Source organism: Haliotis rufescens, unplaced genomic scaffold (genome assembly GCF_023055435.1).
Source record: "Haliotis rufescens isolate VD_foot unplaced genomic scaffold, xgHalRufe1.0.p SCAF_9, whole genome shotgun sequence".
Lineage (NCBI taxonomy): Eukaryota > Metazoa > Mollusca > Gastropoda > Lepetellida > Haliotidae > Haliotis > Haliotis rufescens.
The window spans coordinates 24,223,323-24,251,130 of record NW_025964383.1 but is presented as its reverse complement, the minus strand read 5'-3'; the positions used below and the strand labels follow the sequence as shown (position 1 = coordinate 24,251,130).

At 43.9% G+C, this 27,808-nt stretch overlaps 1 protein-coding gene across 1 annotated transcript; it reads left to right on the top strand.

Annotated features, from left to right (window-relative positions):
* Positions 1-777: 777 nt before the first annotated feature.
* On the top strand, positions 778-19,920 carry LOC124117021. The gene is made up of 4 exons (XM_046478690.2): positions 778-866; positions 13,748-15,974; positions 16,629-16,775; positions 17,161-19,920. Exons 2-4 carry the CDS (start codon positions 13,886-13,888, stop codon positions 19,545-19,547), a joined length of 4,623 nt encoding a protein of 1,540 aa, XP_046334646.2. The 5' UTR covers positions 778-866; positions 13,748-13,885; the 3' UTR covers positions 19,548-19,920.
* Positions 19,921-27,808: the final 7,888 nt, after the last annotated feature.

The window sequence follows — 27,808 nt, the reverse complement described above, 5'->3', positions numbered from 1 at the left end:
CATGAAGCGCGCGTATACTGTATATATGTACATATATATGGTATGTTGGCCGTGTACGTTATTAATGTAGGCATACACATACATACATGTCTATACAGTATACACATATACACATATCTATATGTGGTGTGCATGTTTCAGTTGTATATACAACTCGACTTTATGCATGCGTTAATGCTAATCAGCTAATGGCTGTGTGGCTGTTTGAGGGTGTGTATCTAAATATGTACATGCGTAGGCGAGAGAAAAAATGACAAGACGTTGGCGTGATAGCCACGAAAGTGTATGTCTACGGCTATTTATAATACTTCAAACGATGCATAAATGTTACTGAATTTCATATTTTACAAGTCGGTCTCAGAGTTAAAAATGGCCGTTCGATAATTGTTCTTTTAAGTACGCAATTATTTTGGTCGCTGTGTACAACTAGTGACTAAGTATGACTAGGTAGATTTTACTTCTTTGGGGCAACATAGAGATAGTCGTTAGCTTCTCGATCTAGTGAACCTCTCTCTCCCTCTCTCACTCTCTCTCACTCTCCATGAGGTAAGCTGCACTGGATAATCGATCATTGATGATGCACCCTTTAGTAGATAATCCAACGTCAGTTTCTTTGTATATTATTTATTAGGTAAACTTATCTATTCATCCTAGTTTCAAATAGAGTTGTAATTAAACAAGACACCAGTCATATTGGATTTCGACCACATTTTATAGCGGTATTCAAAACGTCGGTCTGGTTTGGGGATTCCCCTGGTGACGTCACATCCTATCTAACTAGGTCATTCGTCACAGTCATCCGCCTTTCCGTATTGGCCGTTTACAGTAACAAGGAAGTTGCCAGTCCGTGTAATTGGAGAGCAAAGGTCAGATACTGACATGACATTGTCTTACCGATGTAAATAGTGCAATATCAATATCCGACAACATTGTAATTTAAAATGATTTGATAAGCGATGGCGAGGTATGCAATGCGGCAATGGCGGCGGGAATTTCCCTTGTGATGGCAGATTATGTTGCATGGTTAACTCGCGAATTAACCTCAGGTCCATGTAACTTATATTCTATACGAAACGTCTGCAAGTTTATTAGTGCAGGATATATTAGTTACAGAACAGTCCAGTGAACCATGGCATGTGCCGATTGTGCGACCTTGTGCGAGCTAGCATTCACTGAGCCTTTTAAATATGGTAGGCTTGTCAAGCACAGGCGATCGTGTCGTTTCTAGTAGGAAATCATGACATCACTATGAATAGGCCATCTAGCACAGTGTCAAACTTGGAGGGTGTAACCTGCTACCAATGTAAGACAGGTGCTACCACCCCATTAACACTGTGAATAGGTTGTCTAGCCCTGTGTCAAACTTGGAGGGTGTAACCTGCTACCAATGTAAGACAGGTGCTACCATCCCATTAACACTATGAATAGGTTGTCTAGCCCAGTGTTAAACTTGGAGGGTGTAACCTGCTACCAATGTAAGACAGGTGCTACCATCCCCTTAACACTATGAATAGGTTGTCTAGCCCTGTGTCAAACTTGGAGGGTGTAACCTGCTACCAATGTAAGACATGTGCTACCATCCCATTAACACAGTGAATAGGTTGTCTAGCCCTGTGTCAAACTTGGAGGGTGTAACCTGCTACCAATGTAAGACAGGTGCTACCACCCCATTAGCACTGTGAATAGGTTGTCTAGCCCTGTGTCAAACTTGGAGGGTGTAACCTGCTACCAATGTAAGACAGGTGCTACCACCCCATTTACACTGTGAATAGGTTGTCTAGCCCTGTGTCAAACTTGGAGGGTGTAACCTGCTACCAATGTAAGACAGGTGCTACCACCCCATTTACACTGTGAATAGGTTGTCTAGCCCTGTGTCAAACTTGGAGGGTGTAACCTGCTACCAATGTAAGACAGGTGCTACCAAGACAGGTGCTACCATCCCCTTAACACTGTGAATAGGTTGTCTAGCCCTGTGTCAAATTTGGAGGGTGTAACCTGCTACCAATGTAAGACAGGTGCTACCATCCCCTTAACACTATGAATAGGTTGTCTAGCCCTGTGTCAAACTTGGAGGGTGTAACCTGCTACCAATGTAAGACAGGTGCTACCATCCCCTTAACACTATGAATAGGTTGTCTAGCCCTGTGTCAAACTTGGAGGGTGTAACCTGCTACCAATGTAAGACAGGTGCTACCAAGACAGGTGCTACCATCCCATTAATACTATGAATAGGTTGTCTAGCCCAGTGTCAAACTTGGAGGGTGTAACCTGCTACCAATGTAAGACAGGTGCTACCATCCCATTAACACTATGAATAGGTTGTCTAGCCCTGTGTCAAACTTGGAGGGTGTAACCTGCTACCAATGTAAGACAGGTGCTACCATCCCATTATCACTGTGAATAGGTTGTCTAGCCCAGTGTCAAACTTGGAGGGTGTAACCTGCTACCAATGTAAGACAGGTGCTACCATCCCCTTAACACTGTGAATAGGTTGTCTAGCCCTGTGTCAAACTTGGAGGGTGTAACCTGCTACCAATGTAAGACAGGTGTTACCATCCCATTTACACTGTGAATAGGTTGTCTAGCCCTGTGTTAAACTTGGAGGGTGTAACCTGCTACCAATGTAAGACAGGTGCTACCATCCCCTTAACACTGTGAATAGGTTGTCTAGCCCTGTGTCAAACTTGGAGGGTGTAACCTGCTACCAATGTAAGACAGGTGCTACCATCCCCTTAACACTATGAATAGGGTGTCTAGCCCTGTGTCAAACTTGGAGGGTGTAACCTGCTACCAATGTGAGACAGGTGCTACCAAGACAGGTGCTACCATCCCCTTAACACTGTGAATAGGTTGTCTAGCCCCGTGTCAAACTTGGAGGGTGTAACCTGCTACCAATGTAAGACAGGTGCTACCATCCCCTTAACACTATGAATAGGTTGTCTAGCCCTGTGTCAAACTTGGAGGGTGTAACCTGCTACCAATGTAAGACAGGTGCTACCACCCCATTAACACTGTGAATAGGTTGTTTAGCCCAGTGTCAAACTTGGAGGGTGTAACCTGCTACCAATGTAAGACAGGTGCTACCACCCAATTTACACTGTGAATAGGTTGTCTAGCCCTGTGTCAAACTTGGAGGGTGTAACCTGCTACCAATGTAAGACAGGTGCTACCATCCCATTAACACTATGATTATGTTGTCTAGCCCAGTGTTAAACTTGGAGGGTGTAACCTGCTACCAATGTAAGACAGGTGCTACCATCCCCTTAACACTATGAATAGGGTGTCTAGCCCAGTGTCAAACTTGGAGGGTGTAACCTGCTACCAATGTAAGACAGGTGCTACCACCCCATTAACACTGTGAATAGGTTGTCTAGCCCTGTGTCAAACTTGGAGGGTGTAACCTGCTACCAATGTAAGACAGGTGCTACCACCCCATTAACACTGTGAATAGGTTGTCTAGCCCTGTGTCAAACTTGGAGGGTGTAACCTGCTACCAATGTAAGACAGGTGCTACCATCCCCTTAACACTATGAATAGGTTGTCTAGCCCTGTGTCAAACTTGGGGGTGTAACCTGCTACCAATGTAAGACAGGTGCTACCATCCCATTTACACTGTGAATAGGTTGTCTATCCCTGTGTCAAACTTGGAGGGTGTAACCTGCTACCAATGTAAGACAAGTGCTACGACCCCATTAACACTTTGAATAGGTTGTCTAGCCCTGTGTCAAACTTGGAGGGTGTAACCTGCTACCAATGTAAGACAGGTGCTACCAAGACAGGTGCTACCATCCCCTTAACACTGTGAATAGGTTGTCTAGCCCTGTGTCAAATTTGGAGGGTGTAACCTGCTACCAATGTAAGACAGGTGCTACCATCCCCTTAACACTATGAATAGGTTGTCTAGCCCTGTGTCAAACTTGGAGGGTGTAACCTGCTACCAATGTAAGACAGGTGCTACCATCCCCTTAACACTATGAATAGGTTGTCTAGCCCTGTGTCAAACTTGGAGGGTGTAACCTGCTACCAATGTAAGACAGGTGCTACCAAGACAGGTGCTACCATCCCATTAATACTATGAATAGGTTGTCTAGCCCAGTGTCAAACTTGGAGGGTGTAACCTGCTACCAATGTAAGACAGGTGCTAACATCCCATTATCACTGTGAATAGGTTGTCTAGCCCAGTGTCAAACTTGGAGGGTGTAACCTGCTACCAATGTAAGACAGGTGCTACCATCCCCTTAACACTGTGAATAGGTTGTCTAGCACTGTGTCAAACTTGGAGGGTGTAACCTGCTACCAATGTAAGACAGGTGTAACCATCCCATTTACACTGTGAATAGGTTGTCTAGCCCTGTGTCAAACTTGGAGGGTGTAACCTGCTACCAATGTAAGACAGGTGCTACCATCCCCTTAACACTGTGAATAGGTTGTCTAGCCCTGTGTCAAACTTGGAGGGTGTAACCTGCTACCAATGTAAGACAGGTGCTACCATCCCCTTAACACTATGATTGGTTGTCTAGCCCTGTGTCAAACTTGGAGGGTGTAACCTGCTACCAATGTAAGACAGGTGCTACCAAGACAGGTGCTACCACCCCATTAACACTGTGAATAGGTTGTCTAGCCCAGTGTCAAACTTGGAGGGTGTAACCTGCTACCAATGTAAGACAGGTGCTACCACCCCATTTACACTATGAATAGGTTGTCTAGCCCTGTGTCAAACTTGGAGGGTGTAACCTGCTACCAATGTAAGACAGGTGCTACCAAGACAGGTGCTACCATCCCCTTAACACTGTGAATAGGTTGTCTAGCCCTGTGTCAAATTTGGAGGGTGTAACCTGCTACCAATGTAAGACAGGTGCTACCATCCCCTTAACACTATGAATAGGTTGTCTAGCCCTGTGTCAAACTTGGAGGGTGTAACCTGCTACCAATGTAAGACAGGTGCCACCATCCCCTTAACACTATGAATAGGTTGTCTAGCCCTGTGTCAAACTTGGAGGGTGTAACCTGCTACCAATGTAAGACAGGTGATACCAAGACAGGTGCTACCATCCCATTAATACTATGAATAGGTTGTCTAGCCCCGTGTCAAACTTGGAGGGTGTAACCTGCTACCAATGTAAGACAGGTGCTACCATCCCATTATCACTGTGAATAGGTTGTCTAGCCCAGTGTCAAACTTGGAGGGTGTAACCTGCTACCAATGTAAGACAGGTGCTACCATCCCCTTAACACTTTGAATAGGTTGTCTAGCCCTGTGTCAAACTTGGAGGGTGTAACCTGCTACCAATGTAAGACAGGTGTTACCATCCCATTTACACTGTGAATAGGTTGTCTATCCCTGTGTCAAACTTGGAGGGTGTAACCTGCTACCAATGTAAGACAGGTGCTACCATCCCCTTAACACTATGAATAGGTTGTCTAGCCCTGTGTCAAACTTGGAGGGTGTAACCTGCTACCAATGTAAGACAGGTGCTACCAAGACAGGTGCTACCATCCCATTAATACTATGAATAGGTTGTCTAGCCCAGTGTCAAACTTGGAGGGTGTAACCTGCTACCAATGTAAGACAGGTGCTACCATCCCATTATCACTGTGAATAGGTTGTCTAGCCCAGTGTCAAACTTGGAGGGTGTAACCTGCTACCAATGTAAGACAGGTGCTACCATCCCCTTAACACTGTGAATAGGTTGTCTAGCCCTGTGTCAAACTTGGAGGGTGTAACCTGCTACCAATGTAAGACAGGTGCTACCACCCCATTAACACTGTGAATAGGTTGTCTAGCCCTGTGTCAAACTTGGAGGGTGTAACCTGCTACCAATGTAAGACAGGTGTTACCACCCCATTAACACTGTGAATAGGTTGTCTAGCCCAGTGTCAAACTTGGAGGGTGTAACCTGCTACCAATGTAAGACAGGTGCTACCACCCCATTTACACTGTGAATAGGTTGTTTAGCCCTGTGTCAAACTTGGAGGGTGTAACCTGCTACCAATGTAAGACAGGTGCTACCAAGACAGGTGCTACCATCCCCTTAACACTGTGAATAGGTTGTCTAGCCCTGTGTCAAATTTGGAGGGTGTAACCTGCTACCAATGTAAGACAGGTGCTACCATCCCCTTAACACTATGAATAGGTTGTCTAGCCCTGTGTCAAACCTGGAGGGTGTAACCTGCTACCAATGTAAGACAGGTGCTACCATCCCCTTAACACTATGAATAGGTTGTCTAGCCCTGTGTCAAACTTGGAGGGTGTAACCTGCTACCAATGTAAGACAGGTGCTACCAAGACAGGTGCTACCATCCCCTTAACACTATGAATAGGTTGTCTAGCCCTGTGTCAAACTTGGAGGGTGTAACCTGCTACCAATGTAAGACAGGTGCTACCATCCCATTATCACTGTGAATAGGTTGTCTAGCCCAGTGTCAAACTTGGAGGGTGTAACCTGCTACCAATGTAAGACAGGTGCTACCATCCCCTTAACACTGTGAATAGGTTGTCTAGCCCTGTGTCAAACTTGGAGGGTGTAACCTGCTACCAATGTAAGACAGGTGTTACCATCCCATTTACACTGTGAATAGGTTGTCTAGCCCTGTGTTAAACTTGGAGGGTGTAACCTGCTACCAATGTAAGACAGGTGCTACCATCCCCTTAACACTGTGAATAGGTTGTCTAGCCCTGTGTCAAACTTGGAGGGTGTAACCTGCTACCAATGTAAGACAGGTGCTACCATCCCCTTAACACTATGAATAGGGTGTCTAGCCCTGTGTCAAACTTGGAGGGTGTAACCTGCTACCAATGTGAGACAGGTGCTACCAAGACAGGTGCTACCATCCCCTTAACACTGTGAATAGGTTGTCTAGCCCCGTGTCAAACTTGGAGGGTGTAACCTGCTACCAATGTAAGACAGGTGCTACCATCCCCTTAACACTATGAATAGGTTGTCTAGCCCTGTGTCAAACTTAGAGGGTGTAACCTGCTACCAATGTAAGACAGGTGCTACCACCCCATTAACACTGTGAATAGGTTGTCTAGCCCAGTGTCAAACTTGGAGGGTGTAACCTGCTACCAATGTAAGACAGGTGCTACCACCCAATTTACACTGTGAATAGGTTGTCTAGCCCTGTGTCAAACTTGGAGGGTGTAACCTGCTACCAATGTAAGACAGGTGCTACCATCCCATTAACACTATGATTAGGTTGTCTAGCCCAGTGTTAAACTTGGAGGGTGTAACCTGCTACCAATGTAAGACAGGTGCTACCATCCCCTTAACACTATGAATAGGGTGTCTAGCCCAGTGTCAAACTTGGAGGGTGTAACCTGCTACCAATGTAAGACAGGTGCTACCACCCCATTAACACTGTGAATAGGTTGTCTAGCCCTGTGTCAAACTTGGAGGGTGTAACCTGCTACCAATGTAAGACAGGTGCTACCATCCCCTTAACATTGTGAATAGGTTGTCTAGCCCCGTGTCAAACTTGGAGGGTGTAACCTGCTACCAATGTAAGACAGGTGCTACCATCCCCTTAACACTATGAATAGGTTGTCTAGCCCTGTGTCAAACTTGGAGGGTGTAACCTGCTACCAATGTAAGACAGGTGCTACCACCCCATTAACACTGTGAATAGGTTGTCTAGCCCAGTGTCAAACTTGGAGGGTGTAACCTGCTACCAATGTAAGACAGGTGCTACCACCCAATTTACACTGTGAATAGGTTGTCTAGCCCTGTGTCAAACTTGGAGGGTGTAACCTGCTACCAATGTAAGACAGGTGCTACCATCCCATTAACACTATGATTAGGTTGTCTAGCCCAGTGTTAAACTTGGAGGGTGTAACCTGCTACCAATGTAAGACAGGTGCTACCATCCCCTTAACACTATGAATAGGGTGTCTAGCCCAGTGTCAAACTTGGAGGGTGTAACCTGCTACCAATGTAAGACAGGTGCTACCACCCCATTAACACTGTGAATAGGTTGTCTAGCCCTGTGTCAAACTTGGAGGGTGTAACCTGCTACCAATGTAAGACAGGTGCTACCATCCCCTTAACATTGTGAATAGGTTGTCTAGCCCCGTGTCAAACTTGGAGGGTGTAACCTGCTACCAATGTAAGACAGGTGCTACCATCCCCTTAACACTATGAATAGGTTGTCTAGCCCTGTGTCAAACTTGGAGGGTGTAACCTGCTACCAATGTAAGACAGGTGCTACCACCCCATTAACACTGTGAATAGGTTGTCTAGCCCAGTGTCAAACTTGGAGGGTGTAACCTGCTACCAATGTAAGACAGGTGCTACCACCCAATTTACACTGTGAATAGGTTGTCTAGCCCTGTGTCAAACTTGGAGGGTGTAACCTGCTACCAATGTAAGACAGGTGCTACCATCCCATTAACACTATGATTAGGTTGTCTAGCCCAGTGTTAAACTTGGAGGGTGTAACCTGCTACCAATGTAAGACAGGTGCTACCATCCCCTTAACACTATGAATAGGGTGTCTAGCCCAGTGTCAAACTTGGAGGGTGTAACCTGCTACCAATGTAAGACAGGTGCTACCACCCCATTAACACTGTGAATAGGTTGTCTAGCCCTGTGTCAAACTTGGAGGGTGTAACCTGCTACCAATGTAAGACAGGTGCTACCACCCCATTAACACTGTGAATAGGTTGTCTAGCCCTGTGTCAAACTTGGAGGGTGTAACCTGCTACCAATGTAAGACAGGTGCTACCATCCCCTTAACACTATGAATAGGTTGTCTAGCCCTGTGTCAAACTTGGGGGTGTAACCTGCTACCAATGTAAGACAGGTGCTACCATCCCATTTACACTGTGAATAGGTTGTCTATCCCTGTGTCAAACTTGGAGGGTGTAACCTGCTACCAATGTAAGACAAGTGCTACGACCCCATTAACACTGTGAATAGGTTGTCTAGCCCTGTGTCAAACTTGGAGGGTGTAACCTGCTACCAATGTAAGACAGGTGCTACCAAGACAGGTGCTACCATCCCCTTAACACTGTGAATAGGTTGTCTAGCCCTGTGTCAAATTTGGAGGGTGTAACCTGCTACCAATGTAAGACAGGTGCTACCATCCCCTTAACACTATGAATAGGTTGTCTAGCCCTGTGTCAAACTTGGAGGGTGTAACCTGCTACCAATGTAAGACAGGTGCTACCATCCCCTTAACACTATGAATAGGTTGTCTAGCCCTGTGTCAAACTTGGAGGGTGTAACCTGCTACCAATGTAAGACAGGTGCTACCAAGACAGGTGCTACCATCCCATTAATACTATGAATAGGTTGTCTAGCCCAGTGTCAAACTTGGAGGGTGTAACCTGCTACCAATGTAAGACAGGTGCTACCATCCCATTATCACTGTGAATAGGTTGTCTAGCCCAGTGTCAAACTTGGAGGGTGTAACCTGCTACTAATGTAAGACAGGTGCTACCATCCCCTTAACACTGTGAATAGGTTGTCTAGCACTGTGTCAAACTTGGAGGGTGTAACCTGCTACCAATGTAAGACAGGTGTTACCATCCCATTTACACTGTGAATAGGTTGTCTAGCCCTGTGTCAAACTTGGAGGGTGTAACCTGCTACCAATGTAAGACAGGTGCTACCATCCCCTTAACACTATGAATAGGTTGTCTAGCCCTGTGTCAAACTTGGAGGGTGTAACCTGCTACCAATGTAAGACAGGTGCTACCATCCCCTTAACACTATGATTGGTTGTCTAGCCCTGTGTCAAACTTGGAGGGTGTAACCTGCTACCAATGTAAGACAGGTGCTACCAAGACAGGTGCTACCACCCCATTAACACTGTGAATAGGTTGTCTAGCCCAGTGTCAAACTTGGAGGGTGTAACCTGCTACCAATGTAAGACAGGTGCTACCACCCCATTTACACTATGAATAGGTTGTCTAGCCCTGTGTCAAACTTGGAGGGTGTAACCTGCTACCAATGTAAGACAGGTGCTACCAAGACAGGTGCTACCATCCCCTTAACACTGTGAATAGGTTGTCTAGCCCTGTGTCAAATTTGGAGGGTGTAACCTGCTACCAATGTAAGACAGGTGCTACCATCCCCTTAACACTATGAATAGGTTGTCTAGCCCTGTGTCAAACTTGGAGGGTGTAACCTGCTACCAATGTAAGACAGGTGCTACCATCCCCTTAACACTATGAATAGGTTGTCTAGCCCTGTGTCAAACTTGGAGGGTGTAACCTGCTACCAATGTAAGACAGGTGATACCAAGACAGGTGCTACCATCCCATTAATACTATGAATAGGTTGTCTAGCCCCGTGTCAAACTTGGAGGGTGTAACCTGCTACCAATGTAAGACAGGTGCTACCATCCCATTATCACTGTGAATAGGTTGTCTAGCCCAGTGTCAAACTTGGAGGGTGTAACCTGCTACCAATGTAAGACAGGTGCTACCATCCCCTTAACACTTTGAATAGGTTGTCTAGCCCTGTGTCAAACTTGGAGGGTGTAACCTGTTACCAATGTAAGACAGGTGTTACCATCCCATTTACACTGTGAATAGGTTGTCTAGCCCTGTGTCAAACTTGGAGGGTGTAACCTGCTACCAATGTAAGACAGGTGCTACCACCCCATTTACACTGTGAATAGGTTGTTTAGCCCTGTGTCAAACTTGGAGGGTGTAACCTGCTACCAATGTAAGACAGGTGCTACCAAGACAGGTGCTACCATCCCCTTAACACTATGAATAGGTTGTCTAGCCCTGTGTCAAATTTGGAGGGTGTAACCTGCTACCAATGTAAGACAGGTGCTACCATCCCATTATCACTGTGAATAGGTTGTCTAGCCCTGTGTCAAACTTGGAGGGTGTAACCTGCTACCAATGTAAGACAGGTGCTACCATCCCCTTAACACTATGAATAGGTTGTCTAGCCCTGTGTCAAACTTGGAGGGTGTAACCTGCTACCAATGTAAGACAGGTGCTACCATCCCCTTAACACTATGAATAGGTTGTCTAGCCCCGTGTCAAACTTGGAGGGTGTAACCTGCTACCAATGTAAGACAGGTGCTACCATCCCCTTAACACTATGAATAGGTTGTCTAGCCCTGTGTCAAACTTGGAGGGTGTAACCTGCTACCAATGTAAGACAGGTGCTACCATCCCCTTAACACTATGAATAGGTTGTCTAGCCCTGTGTCAAACTTGGAGGGTGTAACCTGCTACCAATGTAAGACAGGTGCTACCAAGACAGGTGCTACCATCCCATTAATACTATGAATAGGTTCTCTAGCCCAGTGTCAAACTTGGAGGGTGTAACCTGCTACCAATGTAAGACAGGTGCTAACATCCCATTATCACTGTGAATAGGTTGTCTAGCCCAGTGTCAAACTTGGAGGGTGTAACCTGCTACCAATGTAAGACAGGTGCTACCATCCCCTTAACACTTTGAATAGGTTGTCTAGCCCTGTGTCAAACTTGGAGGGTGTAACCTGCTACCAATGTAAGACAGGTGTTACCATCCCATTTACACTGTGAATAGGTTGTCTATCCCTGTGTCAAACTTGGAGGGTGTAACCTGCTACCAATGTAAGACAGGTGCTACCATCCCCTTAACACTGTGAATAGGTTGTCTAGCCCTGTGTCAAACTTGGAGGGTGTAACCTGCTACCAATGTAAGACAGGTGCTACCATCCCCTTAACACTATGAATAGGTTGTCTAGCCCTGTGTCAAACTTGGAGGGTGTAACCTGCTACCAATGTAAGACAGGTGCTACCAAGACAGGTGCTACCATCCCCTTAACACTATGAATAGGTTGTCTAGCCCTGTGTCAAACTTGGAGGGTGTAACCTGCTACCAATGTAAGACAGGTGCTACCACCCCATTAACACTGTGAATAGGTTGTCTAGCCCTGTGTCAAACTTGGAGGGTGTAACCTGCTACCAATGTAAGACAGGTGCTACCATCCCATTTACACTGTGAATAGGTTGTCTAGCCCAGTGTCAAACTTGGAGGGTGTAACCTGCTACCAATGTAAGACAGGTGCTACCACCCCATTAACACTGTGAATAGGTTGTCTAGCCCTGTGTCAAACTTGGAGGGTGTAACCTGCTACCAATGTAACATATGTTACCATCACTGATACACATATTGTGTAAGTGTTACACATACTGAACAGATTGTTCTTGTAAAATCGTTCATGCAGTTCATAATGATTGATTTTGTATGGCAATTTAGACAGGGGTTTCCCAATGCATTGGGGCACTATGTTTTGTTTATTTATTTGTTTTTTAACGCCGCACTCAGCAATATTCCAGCTATATGACGGCGGTATGTAAATAATAAAGTCTGGAGCAGACAATCCAGTGATTGATATCAGGAGTATCGTTCACACAATTGGGATACGATGACATGCATCAAGCAAGTCAGCGAGCCTGACCACCCGATCCCATTAGTCGTCTCATACAAGAAGCATATTCGCCTTTTACGGCAAGCATGGGTTGCTGGAGACCTATTCTACCCCGGATCTTCATGGGTTGGGGGCACTAGGTCATGGGGCAATTCACTCAGGCAGTGTATTCTGACTCTGTTTCTAATGTTACCTTGGGATGAAAATATGTCAATTATTTTAAGCATGACATAATGTGATAAAGATTTTGATTCCTTTGTGTTTTTCGGTATCATAATTATACCATATGAACAGGAATAAAAAGTATGTATTAAATTTGCAAGGTCTTGCATAATACAGTTTCAATATTTAATATGTAATATTTTTAAATGAGTACACTCTCAGCTGATAATCTCTATTTATTTAAGAAATAAAGTTTGCTCTACTCTCATGTGTAGTGTAATAAAGTATGGTTTTCCACTGAACTATAAAAGTTCAAGCACGAGGACACTTACATCCAAGTGCATTGATGATTTTTATACTTCAGGGCAAAACTATACTCTTTCTGAGAAAGTTTGCTCTGGTCCCATGGGGGTGATCGGGTAGTCGTCTCGGTTAAATAGTTCTCTTATTGGACTATCGATATGTGCAATAGTCCAATCATATTTAGGACAGGAAAGGGGGGCATGGGTGGCCCAGTCGTCTTAGGCACCCCGACTCGCTGTGCAGAGTTGCGTCCCTTGGGCACGCCAGAAACTTATGATTGTGGGTTCGAATCCCGGTTTGCCCCGATTATGTTTCTAGGTTTGTCAGCACCATACCAGTGCTCGTGGGTTTCACTGAAGACGTAAACGTTTGAGACCTGTATCACTTCAGGCTTTCCTCCCACATTAAGCTGACACGCCGCGATATAACTGGAATACTGTTAGAAGCAGCGTTAACCCAACTCACTCACTCAATAGGACAGGAAAGTGGGCTTGATGTGGCAAGGGTGGAAACAAGTCTTTTATAGAAAGGCTAGTGGACGCTCTTGCCTCGGGAAGATGGTCTAACCCTGGCTAGCACTGGAATAAGTCACAGTCAAGTTTAACAAGTGTTTTAATCACAAAAGTCCTTGACTCCTTGTCATAGCCTAATGTTAAATGTTTACAGGGATCCTAGACTCATATGCCATAGGAGCAATCCCCCCCAAGTTTTAACGCTGATTAGTGTTAATGTTGACAATACATACAATTTCACTACACATTTATGTAGGACTAACAAGGATTGGATTTGGAGTGATTTAAAGAGGTCTATCTCAGTTTTTATTTTATACTGTTGAACATATCAGAACAAATATGCAGGTGAGCTTCAGAACTTTATTGTAATTGTATTTATTGTATTTCAGACACATACATTCTGAGAGTCAAGATGGCTTTAACACAAGACACAATAGAGCTCTGTGAACAAGCATCTACCAATTGAGCTCCAGCCAGCTATGAGAGCGATGGTCATGGAGTAGTGACAGCATAGTGCGGAACCCTATATGATGTCCAGTAAGCCCAGACAGTCAAAGCCCAGACAGTCACGTCTTGTTTGTGTGTTCCCTGGTGTTGAGGAACAAGCTGTAGACAGACATTGCAGAAAACCAGAAACCAGCCACGGAGCAGCATCCAGTGGTCCTGATGACCTGATAGATCTTTCTGACATTGGTCCTGCCCACTCCTCAGTGCACAGTTCATCGAATGAATCTAAAGTGAGAGGCATTCCTGTTCAGGCTGTGGGACAGGGTGATGTGCCTCTCTGTCACACCCAGCCTCTGCAGACAGATAGCATCAGATACCCTTCCACACCCAGCATTGCAGGCATTGGAGTAAACAATATGGACACTTATTCTTATGTTCAGCCTGATCAAAGGCATCTAACCAAGCAGGGCTCTGTGAATGTACCTATGGACCATTGGTCACCGGGCAAATATGGCGCTGTGGGGGGTTCTGAAAGACAATACAAAGACTTAAATCCCCCTGCCACACCAGGATTACCTGGAGATCAACGGACTGACAGTGATTCAGCTCTCATGTTGCAACTGACGACCAGTGGGCAGGATAGTTCTGTTGACTCTCCGTTTACCATGAAGGACATTTTGGGGGAGTTCCGGTCCAATATGCACTGTTCAGTGACAAGCAGTGTTATGACCGATAGCTCAGAGGATTCATTCTTTAATTCCAGAAATTATCCATCGGGGGGATTCACATTTGATGAAATACCTAAGAGGATGGAGAAAGAAATCAAAGCAGTTCTATCTGACTGTCAACTGAAGTCCACAGCTGTCTGTGAAGGGCTAGGTGATACTCAGACACCATCCAAACCTCATGAAACATCGGCTGGAACAGATCCAGCAGTTGAGGCAGATGTCTCTGAGGATGCTTCTCTGATGAAGATGATGAGAGATATGACCTTAGATGGACAGCACCCAAACAGTCAGATGGCAAATGGGGTCACATGTGATGGCACATTGTCCACTGGGCTTGAGAAAGGAAGGAATGATTGTACCATGCGTTGTCGTGACGATGAGGAGAGTCATGCTGATGCACATTCAGCTTCAGATGGAGACTACACAGCTGAGCCCACAATATGCAGTTTCCATGGTACAGAGTCAGGCGGATACTGGCCAGTACTTGATTCGTCAGCCACATGCGGTACTTATCCCGACAATAGTCTGGATGATTCACGGATAACATTGCAGATTGAAAAGGAGAAAAAGACTTTTCCAAAGGGCAAGGAACTTGTTGAGGGGAATACAATAGTAAGACATGGGGAGATGGACAGAAGGCAGACGGGGGGACACATGACTGGGAGGAGTGTCGTGGGTAGAAGGGAGATGATAAATGAGTGTTCAAGAAGTGGGACAAAAGAAAGTGTGACAGGCATGAGCAGAGGTGAGACGGATAGAAGTGAGATGGGCAGATGTGAAATAGGCAGACGTGAGACAAATAGACGTTTGATAGGCAGTAGTGAGAAGAGCAGAAGTGAGATGGCTAGAAATGAGAAGAGCAGAAGTGAGATGGACAGAAGTGAGATGGGCAGAAGTGAGACAGGGGTGACTGAAACAGACGAGAGCGAGACAGATGTACAAGAGAGGGGTAGAAGTCAGAAAGAAATATGTGTGAAGGCTGAGACATCACCAGAGATACAAGACTTGGATGAAAAGATGACATCACAGGCAGAGAGAAGCACTGACACTGAGAGAGAAGAACAGAATTATGGTGGAGCTGCTGAGATGCTAAGTATATCATCTCTACCATCTTTGGAGGAACCTCCTCACTTTCAGATGGATGAACAGGAAACTCAAGCTGAAATCTTCAGTTTAGAATCCAAATATCCGATAATCAATCCGACACACATAATAGTGGAAGACTGCTCAGATGAAGATTCAAGTAAGTTCTGTCAACCACCACCACCATTCCAACAGACTAGTGGGGATATTTTGACTGATGAACAAAGGTTGGCTGTAGCAAGAAGAATAGAGAAAGATCTTGTTGTGGATCAGATGGGCACACTAGCACTACCTTGTGGCGATGATGCTGCATGGTCATCCCTGGAGAGAAATAACCATCTGTTTGTTAACAGATCAAGTAAGTTAAATTAAATCCTGATATTTGGGGGTCAGATTTGGTTTGTTTGTTTGTTGTTAATCGCCGCACTCAGCAATATTCCAGCTATATGACGGCGGTCTGTAAATAATCGAACCTGGACCAGACAATCCAGTGATTAATATCATGAGCATCAATCCATGCAATTGGGATCGATGACATGCATCAACCAAGTCAGCGAGCCTGACCACCCGATCCCGTTAGTCGCCTTTTACGACAAGCATAGTCACCTTTTACGGGAAGCATTGGTTGCTGAAGACCTATTCTACCCCGGAATCTTCATGGGTCTTTGGGGGTCAGAGGTGATGACAGGTATTATGTCTTTGCAGGACTTGATTTAGCTACATAAGACATGCACCGGTGCAACCTATTAAAGAAATATGCAACCTGTTATTTATGTCTATGTGCACCAAGTGCATGTCAAAATCTTTCAAATTTGTGTCTAACCCTTCTATGTCCACACAAACATCAGTCTTTGAACACATTCAGTACCTCTAAACCTTATTAACTATACCACATTAATAATTCCTGTGTTATGTTTGATTTGTCATGTTTATTACGTCGAATAAAGTAACGTAAAATTGGATGGCCCGATAGTCGATTGCTATGTCTGTAATGCTCCTATTTCCATGACAGGGCAAGTAGCTGCTGTGTCCCCTGAAGACAAGAGAACACTGGCAGTGGCTGTCAACCACTCAAACAATGTGCAAGCTGTGGGATCCTTCCATTACAACAAACATATCTATAAGCGGTCAACAAGTGAACCTGGCCTTCACATACAAAGTAGGTGCTACTCAGGTGCCGCTTCTTGCACAGGGTGCCAGCTAACAATAGGTGTACTTCTGAAGAAGTATTCCATAAATGTAACATTAATGTAAAATGTGCCCTTCACACTTGTGCCACTATGGCCTGAGATGGTACCATTCCTGGGCAGAGTTGCATCCCTTGGCCATGCCAGGATCCATTTCAGTAAGCACAATGCCTGTCCTTGTGGATTTCACCTGCTTTAACTAGGTGACACATTAATTTCATGATTTAGAGTAACTTTTTAAACATCTCTTGAGTAATTTTGGAGGCAACAAAGATGAACATTTACGTTTGAGTCAAAATGTAGTAAATTGTGTGTCCCATACTTACTCATTCAGTCTGCATTTGTCTTGTATTGTAGCACAGAGCATGCAGGAGATTACGATCCAAGAGAAGCTGTTTGTCGAGACACAGGCATATAATGACGTATGGAAAGTGCTGGAGGAGGAAGGGATGGTCTTCATTGTTGGTCCTCCAGGGTCAGGCAAGACGATGATAGCTAAAAGAATACTTCTGCGGTATCACACAGAGCAAGACTTTGAACCACTGATCCTGTTTGATATGAAAGAAATGAGGCAGATGATGAACACTGAAAAGAAGCAGGGAATATTCATCAGAAACACTTTTGGAGTTTCAGACTTCGACCAAGGGAAGCTAGATTCTTTCCGGGAGTATTTTGCCTCAGTTAACGTTTGTGTTTCAGATAACAAAAAGTTCATCTTTAGTTGCAACAACAGAATTTTTCAAAGATGTGTTCCATGTTTGAAACTTTCCAATTTCTTTACTAAAAGATCAGTTTTTGATTTGACACTGGTTGGCTCCTTGACATCATCGAACAAGAGAGCCATCTTGTATAAGCATTTCAAACGAGATACCCTTCCAGAAAACGTAGTGGAGAAAATTGTAGACTGTGAGAGTAATTCCACACCTGTCTTCCTGAAATGTTGCCACATATTTGCACGGTCACCCTATTTACATCACAAAGAAAAAGCCCTCGAGTTCTTCCAGAAGCCTGTTTTGTACTATAAGCTTTCAGTTGATTCATTGTTGCAAAGAGATGACAAGAGCTATTTTGTAGTGCTTTTGCTAGTGATGGTTTTGGGTGAACTTAAAGACTCTTTCTTGAATGATCTATCAGAAGACAGTCTCATTGTAAAGAAAGCATACAAGGTTCTTGACATGTTGCCATATGAATGTACCTGGGTCCAGCTAGATTCAGCCGCCAAGGATCTTCTGCATGAAGGGCCGTACCTGAAAAGGTCTGCAAACAAGGACTCCTTTATCTTCATCGATAGCTGTATATACGATGCTGTTGCTGTTGTATTTGGTGAGAAATATCCTAAACATCTGCTGGAGATTTGTTCTGGGACATTTCTGTGTGAGAGAGTGCTTGTGAATTCTCCAAATCAGAAAAAAAGTGAAGAGGAAAATTTTACATTAGAGAGTGGTCAATTTGATTTCTTGTCTGAAAGATTTGTGACTGAAATACGCTCTGGTTTTCCATATATGGTTGCTCTGCATAAAGCATTTGGTGATGATTCATTTATCAAAGGTTTTGCAAAGTACTGTGAGGCTCAAACAGATATTGAAACCATCATAACATCAAAAGACAAACGTCACGATTTTCCATGGTTATTTTGGTCATCGTGGAATGAGAAGAAACATTTGTTTCAATGGACTTTCCGTGAACTCAAGAAACGAAAGCTACCAATAACAAAAGAAGCCATGAAAAAAATCGCTCGAGCATGTTGTATCTCAGGAAATGTGGAGTCTCTGAAAATAGTTTTCAAGGTTGTAAAATCATCTTCAGATATGGTAAAGGACTGTGCAACAATGTCCCTTGCCATGCCAACATGGAGTGAAGCTTCCCTGGCTATGGCGCCAGTTGAAGGAGTTGTCCAAGTGGGTGGAATGCTCCACACTGCATGCCTTAATGGTCACCTCCCAGTAGTGGAGCTGCTGGTGACCGAGTACCACTCTCCAGTAGACCTCCATGATCACTATGGCAACTCACCCTTGACCATTGCCGCCAAAAATGGACATTTCAACATTGTGAAGTTCCTCATCGATCAAGGAGCCCGAGCAAATGTGAGGAATCATATAAAGAAAATGGCAGTACATGAAGCTTGTGAAAATGGAAGGGCTGAAGTTGTGGATGTTTTGTTGACAGCCTGGCCTAAACTTGTGTCAGTTCCAGGTCCAGATCCAGACCTCTGTTTTCCCATACATTTGGCATGCATAAGCAAGGAACCCAAGTTGGTAAAGTTGCTTGTTAAGAAGGGTGCTGATCCCAAGTGCTTGGATTCATCCAAGAACACTGCATTCCACACAGTTTGCTGTAGGCCAGGGGGGCTACAGGTTCTAAAAGAACTAAAACCAACTTCACAGGATTTAGGGTTACAGAACAAGTACGGTGATACTTGTCTTCATCAAGCTTGTGAGTTTGCAGGGCCACCCATGGTTGAGTTTCTCCTCCGGGTGGGTGCAAATGTGAATGCTTTGAACAACAAGCTGCAGACACCCCTGCATGTTGCGTGTAAGAGAAATCATGTCAAGATTGCTGAAAAGCTCTGGAAGAATGGAGCTGATGTTTTTGCCTTGGACATCACACACAAACCCGCTCTAAAGCTGACAACAGACAAAAGGTTAGGGAAGTTACTGCTTGAACAAATGAATAGAGGCGATAACCAACGCCACATCAGCAATATTTCATCTTCACAGCAACAAAAAGTCTCAGAAGGTGTATAAGTTGTATTATTAATCGCCCATTGAGGATACCACTGTGTAATAACACAATAGGCTGATATTACAGTGTTTTATGCCGAACGCGTGCTTACGTGCTGCGGGAACCACCAACAAATACTGAAAACTCCCATCATCCATGAGCTTATTCAATGACATTAGAAATGATATATCACTAAGGGGAGCTTTTCCACACTCGGTGACCCCAGCAACCCTGTTGCTAGGCTGACGTCACATGACATTGTTTTGCCAGTGGATCTTGCAAAAAACTTTACTACGGTCTTGTGTTTTGTTTGTAAACTTTGTGGCGCAGTTCCACCAAACAATCATAACAGCAACGACTGTCGTAAGTCTGTGTTAAAGTATGGCAGTGGTTGACAGCAACGACTGTCGTAAGTCTGTGTTAAAGTATGGCAGTGGTTAACAGCAACGACTGTCGTAAGTCTGTGTTAAAGTATGGCAGTGGTTAACAGCAACGACTGTCGTAAGTCTGTGTTAAAGTATGGGTGTGGTTAACAGCAACGACTGTCGTAAGTCTGTGTTAAAGTATGGCAGTGGTTAACAGCAACGACTGTCGTAAGTCTGTGTTAAAGTATGGCAGTGGTTAACAGCAACGACTGTCGTAAGTCTGTGTTAAAGTATGGCAGTGGTTAACAGCAACGACTGTCGTAAGTCTGTGTTAAAGTATGGCAGTGGTTAACAGCAACGACTGTCGTAAGTCTGTGTTAAAGTATGGCAGTGGTTAACAGCAACGACTGTCGTAAGTCTGTGTTAAGGGGTGTGGTTAACAGCAACGACTGTCGTAAGTCTGTGTTAAAAGTATGGCAGTGGTTAACAGCAACGACTGTCGTAAGTCTGTGTTAAAGTATGGCAGTGGTTGACAGCAACGACTGTCGTAAGTCTGTGTTAAAGTATGGCAGTGGTTAACAGCAACGACTGTCGTAAGTCTGTGTTAAGGTATGGCAGTGGTTAACAGCAACGACTGTCGTAAGTCTGTGTTAAGGTATGGCAGTGGTTAACAGAAACGACTGTCGTAAGTCTGTGTTAAAGTATGGCAGTGGTTGACAGCAACGACTGTCGTAAGTCTGTGTTAAAGTATGGCAGTGGTTGACAGCAACGACTGTCGTAAGTCTGTGTTAAAGTATGGCAGTGGTTGACAGCAACGACTGTCGTAAGTCTGTGTTAAAGTATGGCAGTGGTTAACAGCAACGACTGTCGTAAGTCTATGTTAAAGTATGGCAGTGGTTGACAGCAACGACTGTCGTAAGTCTGTGTTAAAGTATGGCAGTGGTTGACAGCAACGACTGTCGTAAGTCTGTGTTAAAGTATGGCAGTGGTTGACAGCAACGACTGTCGTAAGTCTGTGTTAAAGTATGGCAGTGGTTGACAGCAACGACTGTCGTAAGTCTGTGTTAAAGTATGGCAGTGGTTGACAGCAACGACTGTCGTAAGTCTGTGTTAAAGTATGGCAGTGGTTGACAGCAACGACTGTCGTAAGTCTGTGTTAAAGTATGGCAGTGGTTGACAGCAACGACTGTCGTAAGTCTGTGTTAAGGTATGGCAGTGGTTGACAGCAACGACTGTCGTAAGTCTGTGTTAAAGTATGGCAGTGGTTGACAGCAACGACTGTCGTAAGTCTGTGTTAAAGTATGGCAGTGGTTGACAGCAACGACTGTCGTAAGTCTGTGTTAAGGTATGGCAGTGGTTGACAGCAACGACTGTCGTAAGTCTATGTTAAGGTATGGCAGTGGTTGACAGCAACGACTGTCGTAAGTCTGTGTTAAAGTATGGCAGTGGTTGACAGCAACGACTGTCGTAAGTCTGTGTTAAAGTATGGCAGTGGTTGACAGCAACGACTGTCGTAAGTCTGTGTTAAGGTATGGCAGTGGTTGACAGCAACGACTGTCGTAAGTCTGTGTTAAAGTATGGCAGTGGTTGACAGCAACGACTGTCGTAAGTCTGTGTTAAAGTATGGCAGTGGTTGACAGCAACGACTGTCGTAAGTCTGTGTTAAAGTATGGCAGTGGTTGACAGCAACGACTGTCGTAAGTCTGTGTTAAAGTATGGCAGTGGTTGACAGCAACGACTGTCGTAAGTCTGTGTTAAAGTATGGCAGTGGTTGACAGCAACGACTGTCGTAAGTCTGTGTTAAAGTATGGCAGTGGTTGACAGCAACGACTGTCGTAAGTCTGTGTTAAAGTATGGCAGTGGTTGACAGCAACGACTGTCGTAAGTCTGTGTTAAAGTATGGCAGTCGTTGACAGCAACGACTGTCGTAAGTCTGTGTTAAAGTATGGCAGTGGTTGACAGCAACGACTGTCGTAAGTCTGTGTTAAAGTATGGCAGTCGTTGACAGCAACGACTGTCGTAAGTCTGTGTTAAGGTATGGCAGTGGTTGACAGCAACGACTGTCGTAAGTCTGTGTTAAAGGTTGACAGCAACGACTGTTGTAAGTCTGTGTTAAAGTATGGCAGTGGTTGACAGCAACGACTGTTGTAAGTCTATGTTAAGGTATGGCAGTGGTTGACAGCAACGACTGTCGTAAGTCTGTGTTAAGGTATGGCAGTGATTGACAGCAACGACTGTTGTAAGTCTATGTTAAGGTATGGCAGTGGTTGACAGCAACGACTGTCGTAAGTCTGTGTTAAAGTATGGCAGTGGTTGATAGCATGGGCAACGTCGGCACGACTTGACCCTTATTATTCGTGTTTCACCAAACTGTAGCACCTACCAGGACTGCACGTTTTTACGCCCGCACGTTATTGCCCATGGGCTTACAAATGGAAAAGTAAAAAACTTTGAAGTCCATGGGCTGAAATTAGATTAAAGTTGATTGATCTCCCATACCGGATATTCTTCAACAAGTTTTGTAGCATGCTTCCATATAGCCAATTTGCACAAATGTTGTACTAAAAGTGTTGTTTAGAGGTTTCCACATTTACACATTGGACCCTTATGCCAGGTGTTGTAAGAGACGACTGTGCTTGTTGTAAGAGGCGACTGTGCTTGTTGTAAGAGACGACTGTGCTTGTTGTAAGAGGTGACTGTGCTTGTTGTAAGAGGTGACTATGCTTGTCGTAAGAGTCGACTAACGGGAATCGGGTGGTCAGACTCACTGGCTTGGATGATGCATGTCATGGTATCCCAACTGCGTGGATAGATGCTCATGATGTCAATCACTGGATTGTCTGGTCCAGACTCAATTATTTACAGACAGCCTTCATATAGCTGTAATAATGCTGAGCGAAGCGTTAAACAACAAACAAACAAACAAATTTTCCGGATACTCAGTGTGACATTTTAAATGCATATGACAAACACCCACAACTGTGATACATGTTTATTGTAACTTTTTTGAAAGCAGTCATTTCAATTTTGAACGTGTTCTTGACTCATAATTTACTAGTTATAAAGGAAAATCATGACTTGTGTTAACGTGTTGCTCTCGTGAGTGTTGTTTCCTTACATTTGGGATATTCATTCTCCCTGGGCTTAAATTTGGATAAAATGTTATTCAACTAAAAATAGTCCAAATCCGTGATTGAGCCCAGGGCTTAATAACGTGCAGTCCTGGTACCTTGGGTTATCTAATATTCCTTAACAAGCCAAAAACACTGACCAAATACATTACAGGCCGATTCCACATTTATTCAAATGCACAACTCTTCCAAGTTATTCTAAAAACATGCGTTTGTTTCGGTGTGCACGTCAAGAAGTTCAGACCAAACACATTGTGGTCCTCTAATAACGTGTGTTCTTCAGTGTTATCATGAAAACAATAGAAGCAAGCAAACTTGATATTAATTCATTTTATCACATGAACTTGAGATAGATGTTCAGATCAACTTGTCTGTACGTGAGCTCACTGAAGTACCTTGCCACAGTTTAATATGGATAGCCCACCCACATTATATGACTCCGAGCCAAACTGGTCTTTGTTTTATCCAATTGTTGCTAAGGGCCAGGCAGGGTAACAAGTAACACGACCTTCCGCTGTCCGGGCAGACGCACTATCCACCAGACTTCGGAGGTGGTCTCATTAATGGTGGTGAGGTGAAATGGGGTTTAACGTCGCGTCCAAGATTATTGCACTTATATAGCGACGTGCATGTACGTGTGGCTACTTGTACTAGTCCGGACTGATGCCGATTTAAAGTGCTAGCCCACTGAGATACCATGCCGCAGTTTAACATGATTACCCCACTCAGACACAGTATACTGACTCCGAGCCGACCAGTCCTTGTTTTAGCCCCTTAATGCCATCGCCAGACAGGGTAACAACAAGTACCATCTTTTAACGTCTTTTGGTATGACGCGGCCGGGTCTCATTAATGGATGAAAGAAAGAGTCACAATACCTTTACAATATCTCACTGTTTCTTGATCAGTTGGGACCAAATGTTTCCTTTGCTCCTGCAAAGCGGCAGTCAATTCATTGAGCGTATGGAGAGGTGGGTCTCTTTGTCGAACACAACGGCCTAAAATGGGACAGAATGGGACAGAATTCCTCAGAATCAAATCCAGAGATTGATCCAAAGAATGAGGAGGCGTCTTGAAGCAGTTGCTCGGGTTCAGGGAGGTTACATAAGATACTGATGGAAGTCAATATTTGGACTTGCAGGACATTGTTCTTCAATTCCGTGAACCAGAAGTGTGCATCTCACTGACAGTTAAGTCTTTGCAACAAAAGTGACATTCGTAATTTTTTTGGATGAAATTAAGTCATTTTCCAAATCTGTAACATAACCAAAAAAAGCCACATTATTTCTTGGTAATCTTGGCTATGTTCCTCCTCAACCCTTTCTTTTTACTAAATAATTTATTTGGTATGGAAATCTTTTACACATTTCATGCACTAGTTGATTAAAGTTGCCTGGTCTGAGACTATACGGGTGTTGCTTAACTAATTTCCATGTGTATACAAATGTTACCAATTGTTAAATTGAAAAACAACAATAAAGACTGATTTCAAAATTTTATTTCTTTTTTTTTTAGTTGTAAAGCTATTTACAGGTGTATGTCTGACGTATGTACACAATGAGTTGATGGATGATTCAGAATGATGCATGACACCATACATGACCAGGAACAGACACATGCTACTTCTTCCACACATCGTCTTCATGTCAAATCATGTCCTTAACCTTCTATGCATGGAGCGCAGAAACCAAAACTTATTAGAAGATCAAACTTGTACTTTAGAGTTTTATGGTGTTTTGTTTACACAAATTAGGACTATTTCCCATTGTTACTACTTCCAGTTTGACAAGTCAAAAATAAGGAGGAAGAAAATGCGCCTCCACGCGATAACTCCCTCGTCTCGGGAAGATGCATTACACTGACTATAAAAGTCCTGTTTCCACCCTTCCTGAATTAGGCTGGAATTATGGAGTTATATTTTGGCTTGACAAACGAGTCTATACACAGTCCAATCAAAATTGAGTACCAAAATCAACATCCGGTTCCTAAACTGCACTGTAGATTTCGGTTGGTTGCAGGATTTGCAAAGCATATGAACTCGGCGTCAACAGATATTTTCAAAATCTTTTCATGTTTTTAGCAATGTGGTTACAGGATTTGCTTCACCTCGCGAAGCAAGACCCGTCTTATCATAAAAGAGATTTTGTCAAACATTCATCTACAAATATTGATACAAATACACTTGAGACTAGAGAAGGATGATCAGTATTCAAAATCTGTATTGTGATAAGATGGTGCTTCACTTCACAAAGTAAGACCTGTCTTATCACAATATAGATTTTGAATATTGCTCAGATCATCTTGACTTGGTACCACCATTTTGTTTGAAGCTGATGCAAGTGATATGAGAGGTGGAATCTGATTGGTCAATAGGCGGGACATATAAGGGACATAACTCATAATAGCTACTGGTGGTGCTACCCGACATCCCAGCCTAATTCAGCAAGGATGGAGGACTTTTACAGCCAGTTAACTCCCTTGCCTCGTGAAGATGGGGATGATGAACCGGTCCATCATGGATGATGTTTTAGCGATACCGGCCTAAGACTCACATATCATGTGGAATGTATGTTTGCATGTGAAAAGGACTGAATACAAAACAAGCCAAAGATATGAATGAATGAATGCCTACATAGTACTGTCTTGTCACGTTGGCGAATCAATGACACTGGGAAGCTGTACAATGTTAGATATTGCCCACATACCCAGAAGCATAGGTGTGGTGTGCAGCCAGTAGCTGTCATTGAATTGTGAAGTGTGTATACTTCAGCAGTAATCAAATGGGGGAAATAGTGAGTGAGTATGGTTTTACACTGCTTTTAGCAAAATATTCCAGCAATATCACGGGGCGAACCCGGGGCGAACCCGGGGCTTCGGCGTGATGGGCGAACGCTTTAACCACTAGGCTATCCGACCGTCCCCAATGGGAAATAGTGGTAAAGGGAAGAGAACATCTTGTTTGTGTCAAACATTCCTCTCTCGTGCATATATGCAGATGTATATGCACAGGAATCCAAAGTTATTCAAATAAAATATTAGACTTATTTTCACCATCAAACATCCTTCTCTAGTCTCGAGTGTATGTGTATTAATATTTGTAGAATGTCTGACAAAATAAAAAACCAACCAAAATATGGTACATGTATGTAAATGAGGTACTTTGGATCCCTGTGTTACATGGGTCTCCAATACTGAACATCTGTACTGGAAACGAGAGTTTGGTACAAAGCTGCTTTGAACAGTATTTCAGTTATGTCCCCACTGGTCAGCTTTATGAGTGAGTGAGTATGATTTTACGCCACTTTTAGCAATATTCCAGCAATATCACGGCGGGGAACACCAGAAATGAGCTTCTCACATTGTACCCATGTCAGGAATTGAACCTGGGTCTTCGGCGTGCAGAGTCAGTGAGTGAGTGAGTGAGTTTGGTTTTACGCCGCTTTTAGCAATATTCCAGCAATATCACGGCGGGGGACACCAGAAATGGGCTTCACACATTGTACCCATGTTGGGAATCGAACCCGGGTCTTCGGCGTGACGAGCAAACGCTTTAACCACTAGGCTACCCGACCGCCCTCGTGTATAGTGAACGTTTTAACCACTAGGCTACCGACCACCCATCAGCTTTATGAGTCGAAATGACATACACATGACACGTGTAACATGGTACCAACTGACCAATGATCATTGTTGTGGTGAACCCAAGACACTGACCCACAACCAGCACACCCTGATATGGCCGAGGAAACATTCAGCAAACCGTGGGGCCTTAAAGACCCTGGTTCACCCATCCCCAACTGAAGTAGTGTAAGGTCATGAACAAGAATAGTGTTCTGATAACCCAAATTTGGGTTGACCTCCCTATAGAGGGGTGAGAATCTTCTGCTGATCTGCAAATTTCCGCAAATTTTAGTGACCACAAATTTGATAAAATCTGATGGCTTCCCCCTTTAAAAAAACACCAAATTATGGACCACACTCCATTGCAAAGAAGTTTCAGCTGAAAAGAAATATATTCATTCTCATCCCTGCATATATTTGGTGACTGTAAGAGTTGTGCACAGTCACACGTACATGTTTGTTGCCATAGGAAAGTTCTTGGTTGGGGAAAATCTAAAAAAAGTCTTATCTTACTTTGAGAACTGACTATTTTCAAGATAACCAGTCTCATTAAAATCAGATTTTAGTGCTTGCTTCCATTACACCAAAGATCTGAGGACATTATATTACAGGTCACATCAGAACGACCTTACACAAACTTTGAACGACCAATGAAACAGGAAGCTCAACATCAGCCAATCTGAAAGAAGCTTTCTCGAATTTAGTTTCAAAATGTTGACAATACTGGAAAAGAGACTACCTTAAGAAAATGTTAAAACAGAACAAAAAACATTCTGGAATGTCTAATATATGGTCTAAATTGAATGACAGTACTCCCAATGGACCATGGACATTCTATTTCTTTTCAAATGTTCATCCCATTGAAGTGAAACATAGACCATATCTAGAATATGGAATCAGTTGAACTGCCCGTGACCGTCATTCTGAACACCCTGCATTTACCTTTTTAAGTTTGCATGCCGAGAAAACACATTCGGACCGATACCCTCCCGTTCTGGTAAACGATGCTCTGATTGGTTGGATGAAGGGTCATTCTGACGGGAACCGTAATGGGATCTCCTCAGATCTTTGTTAAGCAGTAGCAAGAACTAAGATCTGATTTTGACAAGATTGCAAGAAAAGAATTTTACAAACGAAAAAGACACCAGGCTCTCATGAATTATTCTG

What these genes read in the sequence shown, in the direction of transcription:
- LOC124117021 (XM_046478690.2), top strand. Translation starts at nt 13,886, where the DNA reads ATGATGTCCAGTAAGCCCAGACAGTCAAAGCCCAGACAGTCACGTCTT. An exon ending in TCTGTTTGTTAACAGATCAA is followed by an intron (nt 15,975 to 16,628) that starts GTAAGTTAAATT and finishes TTTCCATGACAG; the next exon opens with GGCAAGTAGCTGCTGTGTCC. An exon ending in ACCTGGCCTTCACATACAAA is followed by an intron (nt 16,776 to 17,160) that starts GTAGGTGCTACT and finishes CTTGTATTGTAG; the next exon opens with CACAGAGCATGCAGGAGATT.